The sequence below is a fragment of the Drosophila teissieri genome, chromosome X, assembly GCF_016746235.2.
Source record: "Drosophila teissieri strain GT53w chromosome X, Prin_Dtei_1.1, whole genome shotgun sequence".
Taxonomy (NCBI): domain Eukaryota; kingdom Metazoa; phylum Arthropoda; class Insecta; order Diptera; family Drosophilidae; genus Drosophila; species Drosophila teissieri.
In genome coordinates, this window is record NC_053034.1 from 5,126,232 (window position 1) to 5,141,483 (window position 15,252).

Below are 15,252 nucleotides of genomic sequence, written 5' to 3' on the forward strand. Positions count from 1 at the left end.
TAGATATCACATGATGTTTTGCTTCTTGTTGCTGTTTTACTACGGATTTAGTTCAATTCGTTTCGAGTCGATTTCAGTTTCAGTTTTAGTTTTGGTTTTATTTTTAGTTTCCTTTAAATTGATTTGATTTGATCAACAACAATAATTTTCTTTATTAAAATTTTCTCTAACTGAAATGTGTTTCCTTGGCTTTAGTTTTCTTTCTTTTACTTTTTACGTGCTTCAACTTTTCGGTGACTTTACTGTTTACAAAACTGTCTGGTTGCGTTTTTACGTGAAATACACTTTACACTTAACTGAATTTGTAACTTTTCTAGTAACAATAACATTACAAAGGTGTTAAATCTAATAATACAAAAATATAGAACATTTTTCCAATTGGAATGCGTATGCGTATGTGTCGAAATTTTTCTTACACATACGTATCTTACTCGGACCACAAAATTTGTGTGCTTAGGCAGATAGAAAACTTCTTGAGTACTAAACTAAAATGGATGTAAAATTAATAATAAAGGGAGACCACCAAGTAGGAAAAAAATACGTTGGAGTCTCAACTCATTTCACTGTAGTTGGTTTTGTTGCGTGTCTTTAAATTATTCTTATGGTCAAAACTCTTTCAAAGAGGTTAGAACTTAGCTTAACATTAGTAACAATAAATTCAAATCAATGTGAGGACCAGTTCTTTCCTCAAAAATCTGTAAAGTGTATACATTCTGCGGTAGTCCGTAGATCCATACTTTGTCCTACCATCAACCTTACTCTGGATTTCCCACGGGCAGCGAGGGTTAGTTGAATACATTATGTGTAATTGTGTTGGATTTTTGGAGTTCAATTGGTTGGTTGGCTCTGGCTCTGCAGTATCAGTTTCATTTTTAGTTTAGCTTTTGTTCTATAGGTACTTTTCGGTTACGCTCCTACTGATTTCGAGTTTACAAACTATATAAAATAACTTATAGCTGCCTGTTGCGGCTCATGTGCCGGCTTATCTGTTTTTGTATTCAGTATTCAGTATTTAGTAGTTTGTAGTTTTGTATTTGTATTTGTTTTGTTTAAATCAAAATCTAAAGCGATCACAACGGTTTACTTCACAGACGCGTGTGGAAACATTTGGTTAGAAATGTCCGTGGAAATATTTCCTATTTTCTTTTTTGTCCTTTCGATTTCCGGTTAGTTAATTTTCGATTTCAATTGTCCTATTTTCAGTTGGCTTTTGGTTGCTTATCTTCCAAATTGGTTGCTTTGCTTTCTATACAAGTAAATGTAATTTAATTGTAATTTGAGTATAATTTCACTTAACTAATTTTAGTCAAATTGGTAGCGTTTGCTCGTCGTTTCGTTATTGTTCTCTATATGGTTTCGGTTCGGCAATTTTGCACAATCCTCATAAATATGTATACTGGTCAAGTGTATGGGGTGAATGTGTTTTGTGGGTCGCAGGTTGTGTATGGCACATTGGGAGTTTTGTTTTCTATTCCTTCAATTTGTTGCCTTGTACGCGTTTCAACTATTTAGCTAATTCAATTCGATTCTATTCGAGCACAACATAAATTTATAATCGATCTGCGGCTATAACTGGATTTGCTTAGTGATTGGTGATTATTGCTTTGACTTGGACTATTTTAAAGTTACGTTAGATTAATATTCAATACATAGGCGATACGATTAGTTTACATTTAACTTTAACTTTATCTAAATGCCATAAATTGTGTTTCAGTTCCAGTATTCAATTTTTGAAAAAGTCTAAACTAAAATGAAAGTTTTACTAACATTTTTGTTTGTAAGGCAATTTGTTTGTTGTTTTTGTCTGTTTTTTGTTTTTTGTTTGTTGTTTGCGCTTGCGATTTCATTGAGATTGTTTTAAATCCAAATTGAATTTAGATTGAGTTCAGTTCAGTTGATTCAGTTTGATTTCAAAAAATTAATCCACCAAATCTAGTACAAATTACAAATACGAATACAAATGTCAATACACAAAACGAGCGATAAAAATATCTTACTAACCCGATTGCAATTCTGAATTCCGGGATGCAACTATTATCATTATTAGTACGTAAGTATGAATGTAGCATTGAGTTGGCCTGGCTCTACAACGATTACGCACCAAGGGCCTATCTATATATGTTACATGAAAGCTATTCGAAACGGGAGTGAGAGGACCGAGCGCCCTAGCGTCTATGAAAGCGAGAGAGATGGCCGATGGCAACTAACCGATGGCCATCGTCCTTCAACAAATGGAACTGCTTTCTGCCTGCAGCTGTGCGATTAAATGGGTCGTCGGTTATTCGCAGTGCGGCTCACCGTCTAGTAGAACTTCCTGCGGACAAATGCGTTAATCAAACGCGGAGTGTGCTTATCCAGGCTGCACAACTCTAACAAGTTCTCGTTTCGTCCGCCGGAATACATCATGGAGCGTTGATGCTGCCGCAGGCTCACTACAATGAATCTGCGATGGAAGAAATGGTTAATCAATATCAAATATAATAACCAATGCGACAGATATCATGTTATTCTTCGCAAATACTCACTTAGCATTAGAACTTCGCTTTTCGCGATACTTGTCCATTAAAGCAGCCAAGCTTTTCGAATTATTTTCCGGATTTCCTCGCGCGGCACCCGGCACCAGCACCAAAAATACGTCAAACGTGTTCTGCTCATCCAAAAGCGCCCTGTCCAGAATTCTATTCAGCGATTGCCTGACTTTACCCACCTGCATCGAAGGCCAATGGTTAAAACGTGGATCGAATGCGCAAAATTATTACCTTCTGATTCTCGCAACAGGCCGTGGCCTCTGAAACAGTCATCTCCTTTGTCCAGGGCAGCGTCTTCAACTGGCCACTGCGGTCGTGCCAAAACTCCACCGTCACCTTGGGGTCGCTGCGGAAATAGCCAAAAGCCAATGCCACCAGGGCATCTAAGTATTTGAGCGAACGACATCGACCGGAAAGGTATTCTGAGAATTATTCGATTGGAATAATCTAAATAGTTAATGGGAAGCAATTTCACATACTGCCCAGATAGGTCTTCTCCAGATTAAGGGTAATGTGCAGTCGCCTACCGAGTGCCTTGTTCTGGCCAAAGGATATCTCGTAGACGCTATGCAGGAAACTCGCCTTTTGCACCAAAGTTGGATACTGGAATTAACATTTAACATTATGGAGGTAGTAGCAACTAATTTAAAGGGCCTGGATCGCACACTCACCACCTTTTTGGGCTTCCTCAGACGCATATCCTCCAGCAGCAGACGTACGGGCGGAACATTGCCCGACCTAAGCTTCTTCTCGTCCAGCAATTGCTCAGCAAAGGGGCGCACCTGGTGGTGGAGTCGCGAGAGGCGTGGCCAACTTTGAAGGAGTTGGTCGTAGCTCATGCGTGGAATAAGGAACTTCGCCAGGCCGGGGTCGTGAAGCAACTGCAATGGCACATGCTCCCAGCTCAGCGACAACTTCTTCACAATGGGAAGAGCTTGTCCGGGATCCGTTAGAAGTCGAAGCTTTACTACACCCTCAATGATATCGCGAAAGCTGTTCAGGGGCGTTAAAAAATCGGGCCACTGCGAGAGCTCCTTTGGCGAAGATGAGAGCAGCCTTAAGGCAGCGATGATTTCCGGTTGAAAATTAGCATCCCGATAATGGCAGCGGTGCAGCAGATCGCGATGCGACGGCCAACGATTTCCATCTCCCACCGACCACATGTGGAGAAGGCGGTCAAGCGATTGATTGCCATACCATTCGAGGACGGCCTTCCGCACTGTGCGATTGAAGGGCGTTTTACGTTCGAGCACCTTCTGGACTCGCTTGACCAGCTGGACGAACAGTAGGAGATCCAAATCGCTGGTGATCAGGTCGGCGAATCTATTGCGCACCAACTTTCGTTCCTTCTCGTCGTCGCACGTGGTAAGGAAAACAGCCAGGATGAGGAGCGGCTCGTCAGGTCGGGGAAGGTGCTCCGCATTCGGCCCGCTGCCCAAAACACTCGCCAAGCACTCGGCCATCTCGACTTCGCTCACTTGGGCGCAGAGTTCCTTCAGCGATGCGAAGTTGTTCTCGACAGCAAGGTCCAGTGCGGGTGTGGCGTAGACGGGGTCGTCCGTGGAGCCAATAAAGCAGAAGCGGCGTAACTTCTCAATTGCTGGGATGGGGGAGATGGCAGTGCACTCGCCTTGGTTGGGTTCATCTTTCAAGGGCTCATCCTTCAATGGCTGATTGCTCGAGGGCTCTATTTTTATAGCTGCAGATGATAACGAGAGGAAGATGGTGCACTTGTTACTATACAAAGAAAGTTGTAAATGTTACCCGTAATCTAACTAAACAATATATAAAGCTGTGCATGTTTTTGTGTTAACCACCACTGTGTTTCCGCAGGAATAGCAACATGTACCCTTTTAAAGAATCAGCTTTTTTCATATTTACATTAACTAATTTTCGTATCACAGATACAGGAGTTTAATACACCTTTTAAATCGCCAGAATTGCACTCGTTGAGCAAGTGTTTCTGTTAGTATGCCCACCACTGTGCATGCATGGGAATGAGCACATGTACCGTTTTGGAAGGAGAAGTGCGTCGTACTCACATTCCTTGGCTGCCAGCGAGTTCTTCCGATCCGGCAGCTGCTCCTTGCCGTCCTGCTGCAGCGTCGCCGATTCTGCAGACTCCGCAGATCCCCCGGACTCCTTGGACACCACCACAGCCGAAGAAGATAGTCTCCGGGATGATGATCCCTTCGTTCCAAGGGAGCTTGATCCCTTGGCCTTTTTCATGGTAGCGATTTTCGCATATTACGCTTACGTCGCACCTTCTGGGGATTGGTTGGTGCTATATTCCGATTTGCCACGCCCTCTTTGTCCCGATGCGCCCACCTTGCCGCTTTGACCCGTTTGTTTTGTTAATTTATTTAACCAGTTTTGTGCATCACTTGCACAGCGCACTGGCAATTCGCTATGAAAACAATTATTTTGTATATTTTGTCATCGATAATTTGCCTGGAACTATCGATGCAAACAATCGCCATACCATCCCAATTGAGATTTCCACGAAAGTAAAATGAATATGTGAGTATGCTAGTTTAAAATATTAATTAACCAACTTGCACTTTGTATATTTACATACAAATCCTTTACATCCTTACGTATTTGAGATTTAATAATTAAAACTAATTGCTTTCCACTTTTCGGGGGCTATCGATATATCACCATCGCGTCGGTGACATTTTTGCGGCGCACAGTCACACTGAACAGCTGTTTTTTTTGATTTGATAACACTAGCACTTCGATTCCACCTGGTTTTTCGGCTTTTTCCAAATTGATCACTGAAAACCCGCCAGGAGATGCAGTTCCTCCGTGTGGGTGGTCGTATAACGGCACTGCGTCAGAGATTCGCCGACAGGATTCAGATGCCGGAGCGTTTCAAGGGCACGTTCGTGGAGAAGTGGGTGCAGTACTGGAACGGCCTGGTCAGGGATTACACAGAGGTGGCGGTGGGCGTGGTACGGGAATCCTACACGAAGCCCAAGAAGGCGCTTCTTTATGGCACGGGCATGCTGTTCGTGTACCAAGCCGGTCTCAAGAATCCCGGCGAGGAGGCCTTCATGACTCTACTGAGGGGCGCTACAAATCGAATGATCACAGTGCCCGCGGAACTGCAGAATCCCGTGTCCGCCGACTATCTGCTGACCTTAGAGAGAGCGATTAATCAGAAGAAACTCCGTCTCCTTTCCCTGGGCATCTGCACCATCCTTTGGGTCGATCTGTACGACGAGGACGACTGCACATATCCGGCCATCTGCGAGTATACCAACGTGGGCGTCTTCAACTTCCATGAACGGATCATCGACGTGGGATTTTGGAATCAATATTGGCGACTCAAATGGAAGATGCACAACTACGATGTGAACTACCTGTGATCCCACACCGTTAAGCTTTCGTTATCCTTAATACCATGTTTGCTGTTTAAGTCAATCGAGGGAATACCAATATATGTATGTTTTTAGTACTGGTACATGTGATTAATTCTTTCTCTTCGGCTTACGATGTGACTTACTATTTGCATTACAATAAGGCAATGTTTATTTTCGAATTTCAGTAGTATACAAATATTGTATATTCGACCACTCCCAAATTACGTTATTCCTCTGTCTCCTGCTGAGCTCCGTTTGCCGGAGGAGCTTCGACGACCCTCTTTGGTTTGAAGTGGGCCTCCAGCAGCTCTTGGCAGTCCTGCAGTCTAGCCAAGTTGTTGATCTTTCCCTGGAAACTGCCCTCATTGCCGTTTCCCTTGCCCTCGAGAATTTCCACGAACTGAGGACCGAGTTTCCCGACTATTTCTGCATCTCCGCGCAGCACCAGATGTCCCTTGGCACTGCTGCCAGCAGAAACGCCCTCGGAAACGGTCAGAAAGTAGATGATGCCCTCGGGAGCCAACCGCAAGAATGTGTTAATAAAGTCCACCTCGATGCCGTCGCGTCGATGGAGAGAGAAATACTTCGGACGATCCTTTTTGGGCAGGTCGCCCAGACGCTCGGCTTCGGCAGTGGCGTAGTCTTTAAGCAGCTGTTGAAAGTACTTACGGCTGCCCTTCACATTTTGCTGTAGCTTTTGGACGAGTTCTAAGTGCTGCCCGGGCCCACCTCTGTGAAATGCAGATGATTAGCTACAGAGACTGGCCTACGTTCTTGGAGATCTCACTTTAATGCCTGCGTCAGCTGCTGCTCGCGCTGAAAGACCTCGCCAAGCTTTGCAAGCACCCTCTCGCCAACGACAAAGTGCACCAGAACATTTGTCTTGACCTTCTCGGCGTAAAGCAGCTTAATGCACTGCAGCTGGGAAAGATTCGTGACGTGGGTGCCGCAGCACATGTTGCTCTCAATACCCTCGATTCGCACCACCCTGGCCAGACCCTCGTGATCCTTGGGCAGTCCCCTTGGTGCCCTGGCATCCTGGAACTCCTGCGCCACCTCGGGATCCACAAGAAGCACCGTAACTTCACGTCCCTCGCGAATTAGATCGTTGGCTTGCCGTTCGATGAGGTCCAGTGATTCGCGGCTTATCAGATGAGGCGTACTCAATTGAATGTAGGAGACACTGGATCCCAGGGACCAGGAGGTGGTGTCGTACTTGAACTCCCTGTCGAACAAGGCGGTGATTAGATGCTGTCCTGAATGCTGTTGCATGTGATCCAGTCTTCTCTGGTAGTCTAGTGTTAGAAGAACTTCGGCATCCTGCTCAAAACTAGTTGGGGACTCCACAAAATGAACAGCCGTAGTGCCCTTTCTCTGGACATTCTTTACGCGGAATCCGCCCAAAGTTCCGTAATCGCAGGGCTGACCACCGCCCTCGGGAAACAGAATCGTATCCTCGCAGATCACATTGAAACCCTTCAGTTTCTCGACCTTTCCACTGGGATCAGTCCAATCGATGGTGGCAAACTCGCTGCTAACGATTTTCGTCTTGAACTGCCATAAATTGGGTCACAAATTATGTAATTAGGGACTTTGCGCTGCATTCGAGGGCTCACCTCCTTCAGGAAACTGTCCTCCTGGCACTTAAACACCATCTTCCCCTCGAATCTACGCAATTCCGCGTTCGCTTATCAAAATAATAAACAATTTATGAGAGGTATGCCGACAAGTGTTCATTCGGCGGCTGGTTCTGTGCCAGATCAATCCAGAGATGGGCAGAAATTCACAGTGAAGCAGTCACAGTATAGCTTTGAATTATATACATTTTATCACGATCAATAAATCTTTTTATTAGTAACTTACATTTCACAATTAGAAGTTTGAATCTATGTATGCATGTGTAGGTTTTAATATTTTAATTATTATTTTTCGTCACTATGTGGATTGCAATCACTGCTGACACTAAGTTCATCGATAACACATTCTTGAAAAACTCGTTAGATGAACAGAGTTCATTTTCGAAAACTCACTAACGCCTTTTGCTAACTGCACTTGAATAGAATATTGCATTTTGGCTAAATCAATCAAATGATTAGCTGGACATAACTGATAATTAAGATACTTTATAGATAGTATAATAGCTGATAGCTAATTTGGTAAAACAAATTTGATTATTTTTCGTTTCATGTTTCTCCCTCTTTTGTTTACCATCTTCCCTCTCTCTTGGATTCGCGTGCCGCGTGCCGCGTCTGCGCTGCTCTTTTCTTTTTGCCTCCTTGCTCTCCCGTCGTCGCCTCCCCCGTTAACCGTTATCCTTTTTGTTCTGCCATTTGGCTATTACGTCCTTTGCTGCTCAACAGTTTCCTGCCAACGTCCCGTTACGACACAGCGTTACGTTATCCCAATCAGAATCACGAATAGCAAAAGGAGCGACGGAATCGGCCTTTAAATAGGTTTTAATGCAACCACCTGCAACTGTTAATATCCAAGGATAATCGACTAATAGCCCCCGCGCCCTTCGCTCCGCCCTGTTGGACTCCCTGACTTCGCTGTTTGTTTTAGTGCGACTTCAATTTTTCGCGAGTGCTTGCTTCGGTTATATAAGTCAGATTTCAACGAGCAACAAAAAAGCCAGTCTAAAAGGATATAACTCGCCGTTGAGGAGGGCACAAAAAAGTAAAGCTGCCAAAGCCAAAGTTTCCCAAAATCAGTATCCTTAAAAGCATGCTCATATAGAGTTATAAAGAATAGTCTCCATGGGAGCGATGTAAAGTACTCCCATCGCCCTGGGAAACACAGCCTACACTAATTGCAGGTCCGAAAAGAAAGTGAATTCCATTAAGCTGCATTAGCAAGTGGGCGGCAAGTGTTCAGGGGGCGGTGGGTGGGGGGTGGGTAGGACTCACTTTGATTGATTTATTGTGTGGACCTAGTCACGCAAACCACGCACATGTCCTGCTGTGTGTGGGTTTTTCTTTTTGCATGATTTGATTGATGGAAAGCACACGTTAAAAAATACGAACTATTGAAATTGATTATTTATTTCATGAGAACTGTCATCCTCCTTTTATTTTATCAACTTTATGTGTAACTGTATTGACTATTTTTGAGGAATCCATTAAGTGGCATATTTTCTTTATAAACGTTTAAAGTTATTTCAAAGTTTTAAGAAGTACAAAAAAATAAACAAAGTCTACATTGGTTTTTAAATAGGTTCTATATATTAGTTTCAGAATTATACTTTTTCACTGAATTCATTTTCCATATCCATTTTTCTCTGTGCATGCATGCTAAATACAATTATTAGTAATACTTATTTCACTACAAAGAGCAGCCTGCGGCACTGCGATGGCGTCTACTACTAATGCACCGTTATCACCTGCAATTAAGCACTAACAAAAGCACCAAGCCGTAGAAAAAAACAATAAAACCCAGAAATAAGCTAAAAGTAAACTGAAGGTAAACAGCAAGGGGACAATAATGCGATTAATACAGCCACGTGAAAAAGTATGCTACGAAATATGTCCAGTGAGTTGCTAGTTACCTGAACGCAACACTAGGTGGCGCCGAGGAAAGTAAAATCAGAGGACATCGAGAATAGAGAAGCGGAAGCACGGACTTAGAACACTATTAGGCACCAACACACACCCGCACAGCACCCACTAGTATACCTAGAATACCCTGTAATAAATCGAATAATAATTAAACACAATCATGGCCAACACAGCTCAGCTATTGCGTCGCCAAAGCTCCCGGGATATAGTGCTCAAGAGCCAGAAGAGCATCGATCAGCTGGAATTGAGGGTAAGTCTAGACGCACAGATTATGTGGTATTCAGTGGTAATGATTAACCGTTTAATAAAGGGTTCTAATTTTGCACTTGAGAGTAACTCTGGGTATTTTGACTAGTTTTTTTCAAATTCCTTCTTTTTAGTGTGATTAATAAAATTATTTAATTTTTCCAGGAACTCCGAGGTCGCCTGGTGACAAAGGAGCATGGCGTCAGCCACCACCACCACACATCACTGCACCACCAGCCGCTCTATGGCGCCACCAACCAGGGCTTCATGTCCGACGCCTTCGACGAGTCCTCGGAACTGGAACAGGATCCGCCGCCCTTCGGCTCCGAGGCGAGCACTTCGAAGGCCAAGGCCGAACTGGTGGCCATTGCGACTGCCTCGTCGGATCAGCAGGACATCGTCGAGGGCGAGAAGGAGGGCGAGGAGCGGGAGAGCTGGGACAGCAAGATCATGTTCTTGCTGGCTACCATCGGGTATGTTTCATATGCTTGGGTGTAACGCCATTAAATTACTTAACGTAACTTTCAACTCGCCACAGCTATGCCGTTGGCCTGGGAAATGTGTGGCGTTTTCCCTATTTGGCCCAAAAGAATGGCGGCGGTGCCTTCCTGGTGCCCTACTTCATAATGCTGTGCATCCAGGGCATTCCGATCTTCTACCTGGAACTGGCAATTGGCCAGCGACTGCGAAAAGGAGCCATTGGCGTTTGGAGCCAAGTGTCGCCGTATCTAGGCGGCATCGGGATCTCATCGGCAGTGGTCAGCTACATAGTGGCGCTGTACTATAACACCATAATCGCCTGGTGCCTGATTTATCTGCTACACAGTTTCGAATCGCCATTGCCCTGGGCGGACTGTCCGACGAGGTTGTATAAGAACTTTACCTACGACCATGAACCGGAGTGTGTCGCCTCCTCGCCGACGCAATTCTACTGGTATCGCACCACATTGCAGTGCTCGGAGAGTGTAGATCTGCCGGAGAACTTCAATTACCACATGGCCATTGCGCTAATCGTCTCCTGGTTTTTGGTCTACATCTGCATGGTCCAGGGCATCACGTCATCCGGCAAGATCGTCTATATGACGGCTATATTCCCGTATGTGGTGCTCATAATATTCTTTTTTCGAGGTATCACTCTCAAGGGAGCTGCAGATGGGGTAGCACACTTGTTTACCCCTCGATGGGAAACTCTATTGGATCCAGTTGTTTGGCTGGAGGCCGGCACCCAGATCTTCTTCTCGCTGGGACTGGCCTTTGGCGGTCTGATTGCCTTCAGTTCGTACAATCCGGCGAATAATAACTGCTACAGGGACGCCATACTCGTGTCGCTCACCAATTGTGGCACCTCCATGTTCGCCGGAGTGGTGGTCTTCTCTGTCATCGGGTTTAAGGCCACGGCGACCTTTGATCGATGCACCGAGGAGCGTAATGGGTTAATGGCCCAGAACAAGACTCACAACCTGCCCGTCTGTGATCTGCAAACGGAACTGGCCAATGTGAGTTAACTTGTCTTACACATGCACGCATATAATTATTATTATTTTAGAGTGCTTCAGGAACAGGATTGGCCTTCATCATCTTCACGGAGGCAATCAATCAGTTTCCGGGGGCCCAACTCTGGGCCGTTCTATTTTTCCTGATGCTCTTTACCCTGGGAATCGACTCGCAATTCGGGACTCTGGAGGGTGTGGTCACATCCCTGGTGGACATGAAGCTTTTTCCCAACCTGCCCAAGGAATATATTGTGGGGGTGAGATATTTGTATACATTAGCCACTGCTTTACACTGATTTATTGACCTTTTCCTTCTGAAATTGATAATAATTATAATCATTTTTTGCAGGCCCTCTGCTTTTCCTGCTGCATGATTTCCATGTGCTTTGCCAATGGGGCTGGCAGCTATATATTTCAGTTGATGGACAGTTTCGCAGGCAACTTCCCGCTGCTGATCATTGCGCTTTTCGAGTGCCTCTCGATCAGCTACATATACGGTGTGCGCCGATTCTCGGACGACATCGAGATGATGACCGGATCGCGGCCGAATTTCTACTGGATGTTCTGCTGGAAGTATCTATCGCCCTGTGCAATGGTCACCATCCTGCTGGCCTCCTTTTATCAACTTCTGACCGAGGGCAGTAGTTATCCCGCCTGGATTGCATCCAAGGGTGCCACTGAGAGCATGGAGTGGCCCCACTGGTGCATCGTCGTGGCCTTCTTCCTAATACTCTCCTCCATTCTGTGGATACCGATTGTGGCGGTGCTGCGGTAAGGAACCATGACAGATTTCCATGACCATTTCACACATATCCGCATATACATATTTTGTATTTCAGTTTGTGTGGCATCAAGGTGGTGGAGGACTCGGACCCCGCCTGGTTTCCCGAGGCGGAGCTGAGGGAAGTCCACGGCATCGTGCCACATGAGCCAACCGAACTGGAGCGCAGCATTTTCTGCTTCAACATGGACGGCACGGAGGGCATGTGCTGCCCAAAGTACGGACTACCGGAAAAGTCGCTAGAAGAGGAGGAGTAGATACCGAGGATACCAGAAAAACAGAAAAACAGAAAAAGAGTAGACAACAACGACAATAAAACCAGATGAATTCTTGCGGGAAAGCAAACCGAAATAGATACGGAGCAAATATATAATGAATCTCGATGTAAATATGGACAATAAGTAAGCACTCACCGATGTAAGGCGGCGTCGATATCAAAACACTCCTATATGGTCCCAAAGACTGTTTGAAGATAAAACGAAAAAAAAAAAAATGAAAAAAGAAAATATATAATGCAAAGCAACCACAACAAGGAAAATAGGAAAATAGCAATACTATGTAGATAAAACTCGACGCTGGATGCGCGGTTTCATTCAAGCAGAAAGCTATAGAAAACCATAAAAGAAGGCCGAAATCAATGGAAATATTTCCGCAAAACTTCATTAGCATGTGGCCATATATATACGCGATTATTGTTTTCCATTGCCTTTCTTTTTTTTCGGGTTTGTTTTTTCGAAAAGGGCAGAGAGAGTGAAGAGTTGTTATATGGCCACCCTTATAGGGTATACATATCCGATTTCGCTATCGAAGAGAAAACGTACAATTTGCCACAAACACAATTTGCTGACTATATACGATATATATATGATAACTATATTCGATAACTACGCTGTATTCTAGACTTAATTGTTTAATTTGACCATATCATGCGAGGGGCATCATAAAGGGGCACCACCTATAAGAGATATATGTTTATGTTTAACTATAACTATAAAGTAACTATACCAACCACAGTTCATTCTCTGTTGTGATCAGCTCGGCTTTCTGTGTTTACTCTGCACGTGTAGGCGGAATCAAGAAATCATATCACATCCGAAACTATGCTTAAAACTTAAAAACCACTTTAACGTCTCAGTGTTATAGATAATTAAAGGGGGAGAGATATGTACATGTATATTGGACATGCGTTATGTTTTGCTTTAATTAAAAGTTATACGAATAAAATTACTTGTTGGTAGCCGTTATCATCGCCACACTCCATTGTACTTATGGCCTATAGGTATATCTGAAGTTATACATTTACATTACAAACGAACAGTAACAAATCGCAAACGCAACCGTTCAAATAGGTGGAAAAGGAACCCTATAAAGATATATATACATATACATAACTGGAGAAGGCAGCTTAAGGTTTAACGACTCATTATAGCATTGAAGAACTAATATTATACAAATTAAAGAATATAGTATAAATATATATATACATATATTTATGTGTTTCGAAATGCAGCTAATGGGTGCGTGAATTCGTTTTAAAACACAGTTCTGGACACTTCTGGGCGTTTTTCAAATCGATCAAAAACCTCTTTAAAATAAATTCACTCCTCCATGTAGCAATTGATGGCACTGTATTATAAGTTCTACATTTCTTTATGGTACACTTATACATATACATCGATATATTATACACATCTATTTAGATTGAAAGGAACACATATATTATACATGTATTAAATGTTATTGATGTTGACAATAAAGGAACCCCTACGAAACGAGTTTTAAACCAAATCGAAAGAGATGAGATATATGGGCAATCTTCTACTACCCGCAGATAAAACACAAATGGAACACACAGTTTGCGCAAATCCAAATGAATAGTAATATATTTACGATAAACAATAAAAATCATATTATCACAAAAAATGCGATTATTATTACTAAATTGTTATCCTTGTTTTCCCAGCTCCCAAGGGTCTTGTAATTGTTGTAAAATTCTCTCATTCGCATTAAACACATGAAATTAAGATATTGATAATTCAGCTTGTCATGTTTAACGTATGTTAAATTTGCAACTGATAAGTAATAACAAAAATTGCAACTAAATGACAATAAATAAGAAAAACCAAGGTTCATATGGCATTTTAATTGGATACGCACAATTGGGATCTCCGTTTGCTTTCCTTTTGTGTCTAATTTAAACCTGTATTTTCGAGTTCTTATAAACCTCTATTTACGTTTGAATAATCCTCCGACTTCTTTACATATCCTGAATTCATAACAACTGCTCCATGATCAGTGAAGCTCGGCTAGTTTCTTTTCACTTAATATTAGTAGTACAGAGACAAAAAAAAATCTAATTACATTGTTAAATGGAGATGATGCAAGATATCAAAATGGGGTTTAAATCAATTAAACATATTAAAAGCGGCGGATAGTGTTAAGACATTTCCATTGGCAAGCAGATAAAAAGTGGCACTCCTTTCTCGCAGTGCAGCAAAGTGTGTGCGCATGTGCAACGGTAATCTGCATTGGCCAACGCCTGCAGCAGCCCTTGTGACTTCAGCGGAGCGCAACAGGCGGAAACAAACTGGCCAAGTGACCGGCCACCGTGCTGGGCGGAGCGGTACCTCTGCAACTGGGGGCGATACGGGTGGCGGGTGGCGGGCGGCGGTCGGCGGTATGCACAGACATACATAAGTAGTCGTCATCGTTGGACGTCTCGCTGCATGGAATTAGCGGTAAATTACAAGCTGCAGTGCCTGTTGGTTGCATGTGGCTGCTGCACTCGTACTTTCTGCATACTGCAAGTGCAGCTTTACATTCCGTTGATTGCACACACAAATTCGAGGCGTCTTTCTTTCGGTTTTTCTTTCCTTTGCATAAACACTTTGGTATTAAATATAATTAAAAGCTGAAATCCATCGGCAATTGTTCAGCCAACTGAGCCGCTTTGAAGGAAAGTTGTTGTTTGTGTTTATATACATAATTTTTAGGCGGAAATTTCTAGGCGACATCAGGGCAAACGAACAGTAGGAATCTATCAAAGTGTCCAAAACAGTTGTTGCTGATTTGTGGGCCTTGGAGAGGGATTCATTTTGTTGACTAGATCGGGACAACTTCTTAGCTTCTACAGCTTCTGAGATCCCAAAGTAATGCGGACAGTTGGACGGACGGACAGTATTCATATTTCTGGGTTCGAACTGGACCAATTTTATCTGCGAGCTGTTTTGATTGCCAGCGGAATCGGAATTCCTGCTCTCGAGTTGAAGTCTCAATCGCGGCATC

General features: G+C 43.5%; 4 protein-coding genes across 6 annotated transcripts; 2 read left to right on the forward strand and 2 right to left on the reverse strand.

Moving 5' to 3' along the window:
• Window positions 1-67: 67 nt before the first annotated feature.
• On the reverse strand, window positions 68-4,955 carry LOC122623489. 2 transcript variants are annotated; one of them, XR_006326407.1, is made up of 7 exons: window positions 4,571-4,955; window positions 3,200-4,227; window positions 3,008-3,131; window positions 2,760-2,950; window positions 2,526-2,707; window positions 2,002-2,443; window positions 68-1,932 (listed from the first exon to the last, which is right to left on the reverse strand). XR_006326407.1 is itself a non-coding variant. In XM_043802685.1 (6 exons), the coding sequence occupies exons 1-6, from the start codon at window positions 4,755-4,757 to the stop codon at window positions 2,302-2,304; spliced, it is 1,854 nt and encodes a 617-aa protein (XP_043658620.1). In that variant the 5' UTR covers window positions 4,758-4,955; the 3' UTR covers window positions 68-2,301. The 2 variants fall into 2 exon arrangements, 1 of the variants encoding a protein (XP_043658620.1); XM_043802685.1 differs by having other exon boundaries at window positions 68-2,443.
• A 264-nt stretch (window positions 4,956-5,219) lies between these two features.
• On the forward strand, window positions 5,220-5,994 carry LOC122623491 (mitochondrial import inner membrane translocase subunit Tim29). Its single transcript, XM_043802687.1, has one exon. It carries the CDS (start codon window positions 5,324-5,326, stop codon window positions 5,897-5,899), a length of 576 nt encoding a protein of 191 aa, XP_043658622.1. The 5' UTR covers window positions 5,220-5,323; the 3' UTR covers window positions 5,900-5,994.
• LOC122623490 (alanyl-tRNA editing protein Aarsd1-A) lies at window positions 5,976-7,687 on the reverse strand. Its single transcript, XM_043802686.1, has 3 exons — window positions 7,510-7,687; window positions 6,681-7,447; window positions 5,976-6,624 (listed from the first exon to the last, which is right to left on the reverse strand). The coding sequence occupies exons 1-3, from the start codon at window positions 7,546-7,548 to the stop codon at window positions 6,120-6,122; spliced, it is 1,311 nt and encodes a 436-aa protein (XP_043658621.1). The 5' UTR covers window positions 7,549-7,687; the 3' UTR covers window positions 5,976-6,119.
• A 1,405-nt stretch (window positions 7,688-9,092) lies between these two features.
• On the forward strand, window positions 9,093-13,952 carry LOC122623236 (sodium-dependent neutral amino acid transporter B(0)AT3). 2 transcript variants are annotated; one of them, XM_043802255.1, is made up of 6 exons: window positions 9,097-9,697; window positions 9,859-10,166; window positions 10,232-11,189; window positions 11,240-11,443; window positions 11,536-11,957; window positions 12,026-13,952. In XM_043802255.1, the coding sequence occupies exons 1-6, from the start codon at window positions 9,608-9,610 to the stop codon at window positions 12,222-12,224; spliced, it is 2,181 nt and encodes a 726-aa protein (XP_043658190.1). In that variant the 5' UTR covers window positions 9,097-9,607; the 3' UTR covers window positions 12,225-13,952. The 2 variants fall into 2 exon arrangements, 1 of the variants encoding a protein (XP_043658190.1); XR_006326387.1 differs by lacking the exon at window positions 12,026-13,952 and having other exon boundaries at window positions 9,093-9,697; window positions 11,250-11,443; window positions 11,536-11,676.
• Window positions 13,953-15,252: the final 1,300 nt, after the last annotated feature.

Coding starts and splice junctions, on each gene's coding strand:
- LOC122623489 (XM_043802685.1), bottom strand. CDS start 4,757: ATGAAAAAGGCCAAGGGATCAAGCTCCCTTGGAACGAAGGGATCATCA. Junction 3,132..3,199: donor TGAGGAAGCCCAAAAAGGTG/GTGAGTGTGCGA, acceptor TGTTAATTCCAG/TATCCAACTTTGGTGCAAAA. Junction 2,708..2,759: donor CCTGTTGCGAGAATCAGAAG/GTAATAATTTTG, acceptor CCTTCGATGCAG/GTGGGTAAAGTCAGGCAATC.
- LOC122623491 (XM_043802687.1), top strand. CDS start 5,324: ATGCAGTTCCTCCGTGTGGGTGGTCGTATAACGGCACTGCGTCAGAGA.
- LOC122623490 (XM_043802686.1), bottom strand. CDS start 7,548: ATGGTGTTTAAGTGCCAGGAGGACAGTTTCCTGAAGGAG. Junction 7,448..7,509: donor AGGACAGTTTCCTGAAGGAG/GTGAGCCCTCGA, acceptor AATTTATGGCAG/TTCAAGACGAAAATCGTTAG. Junction 6,625..6,680: donor CAGCTGACGCAGGCATTAAA/GTGAGATCTCCA, acceptor TGCATTTCACAG/AGGTGGGCCCGGGCAGCACT.
- LOC122623236 (XM_043802255.1), top strand. CDS start 9,608: ATGGCCAACACAGCTCAGCTATTGCGTCGCCAAAGCTCCCGGGATATA. Junction 10,167..10,231: donor TTCTTGCTGGCTACCATCGG/GTATGTTTCATA, acceptor AACTCGCCACAG/CTATGCCGTTGGCCTGGGAA. Junction 11,958..12,025: donor CCGATTGTGGCGGTGCTGCG/GTAAGGAACCAT, acceptor TTTGTATTTCAG/TTTGTGTGGCATCAAGGTGG.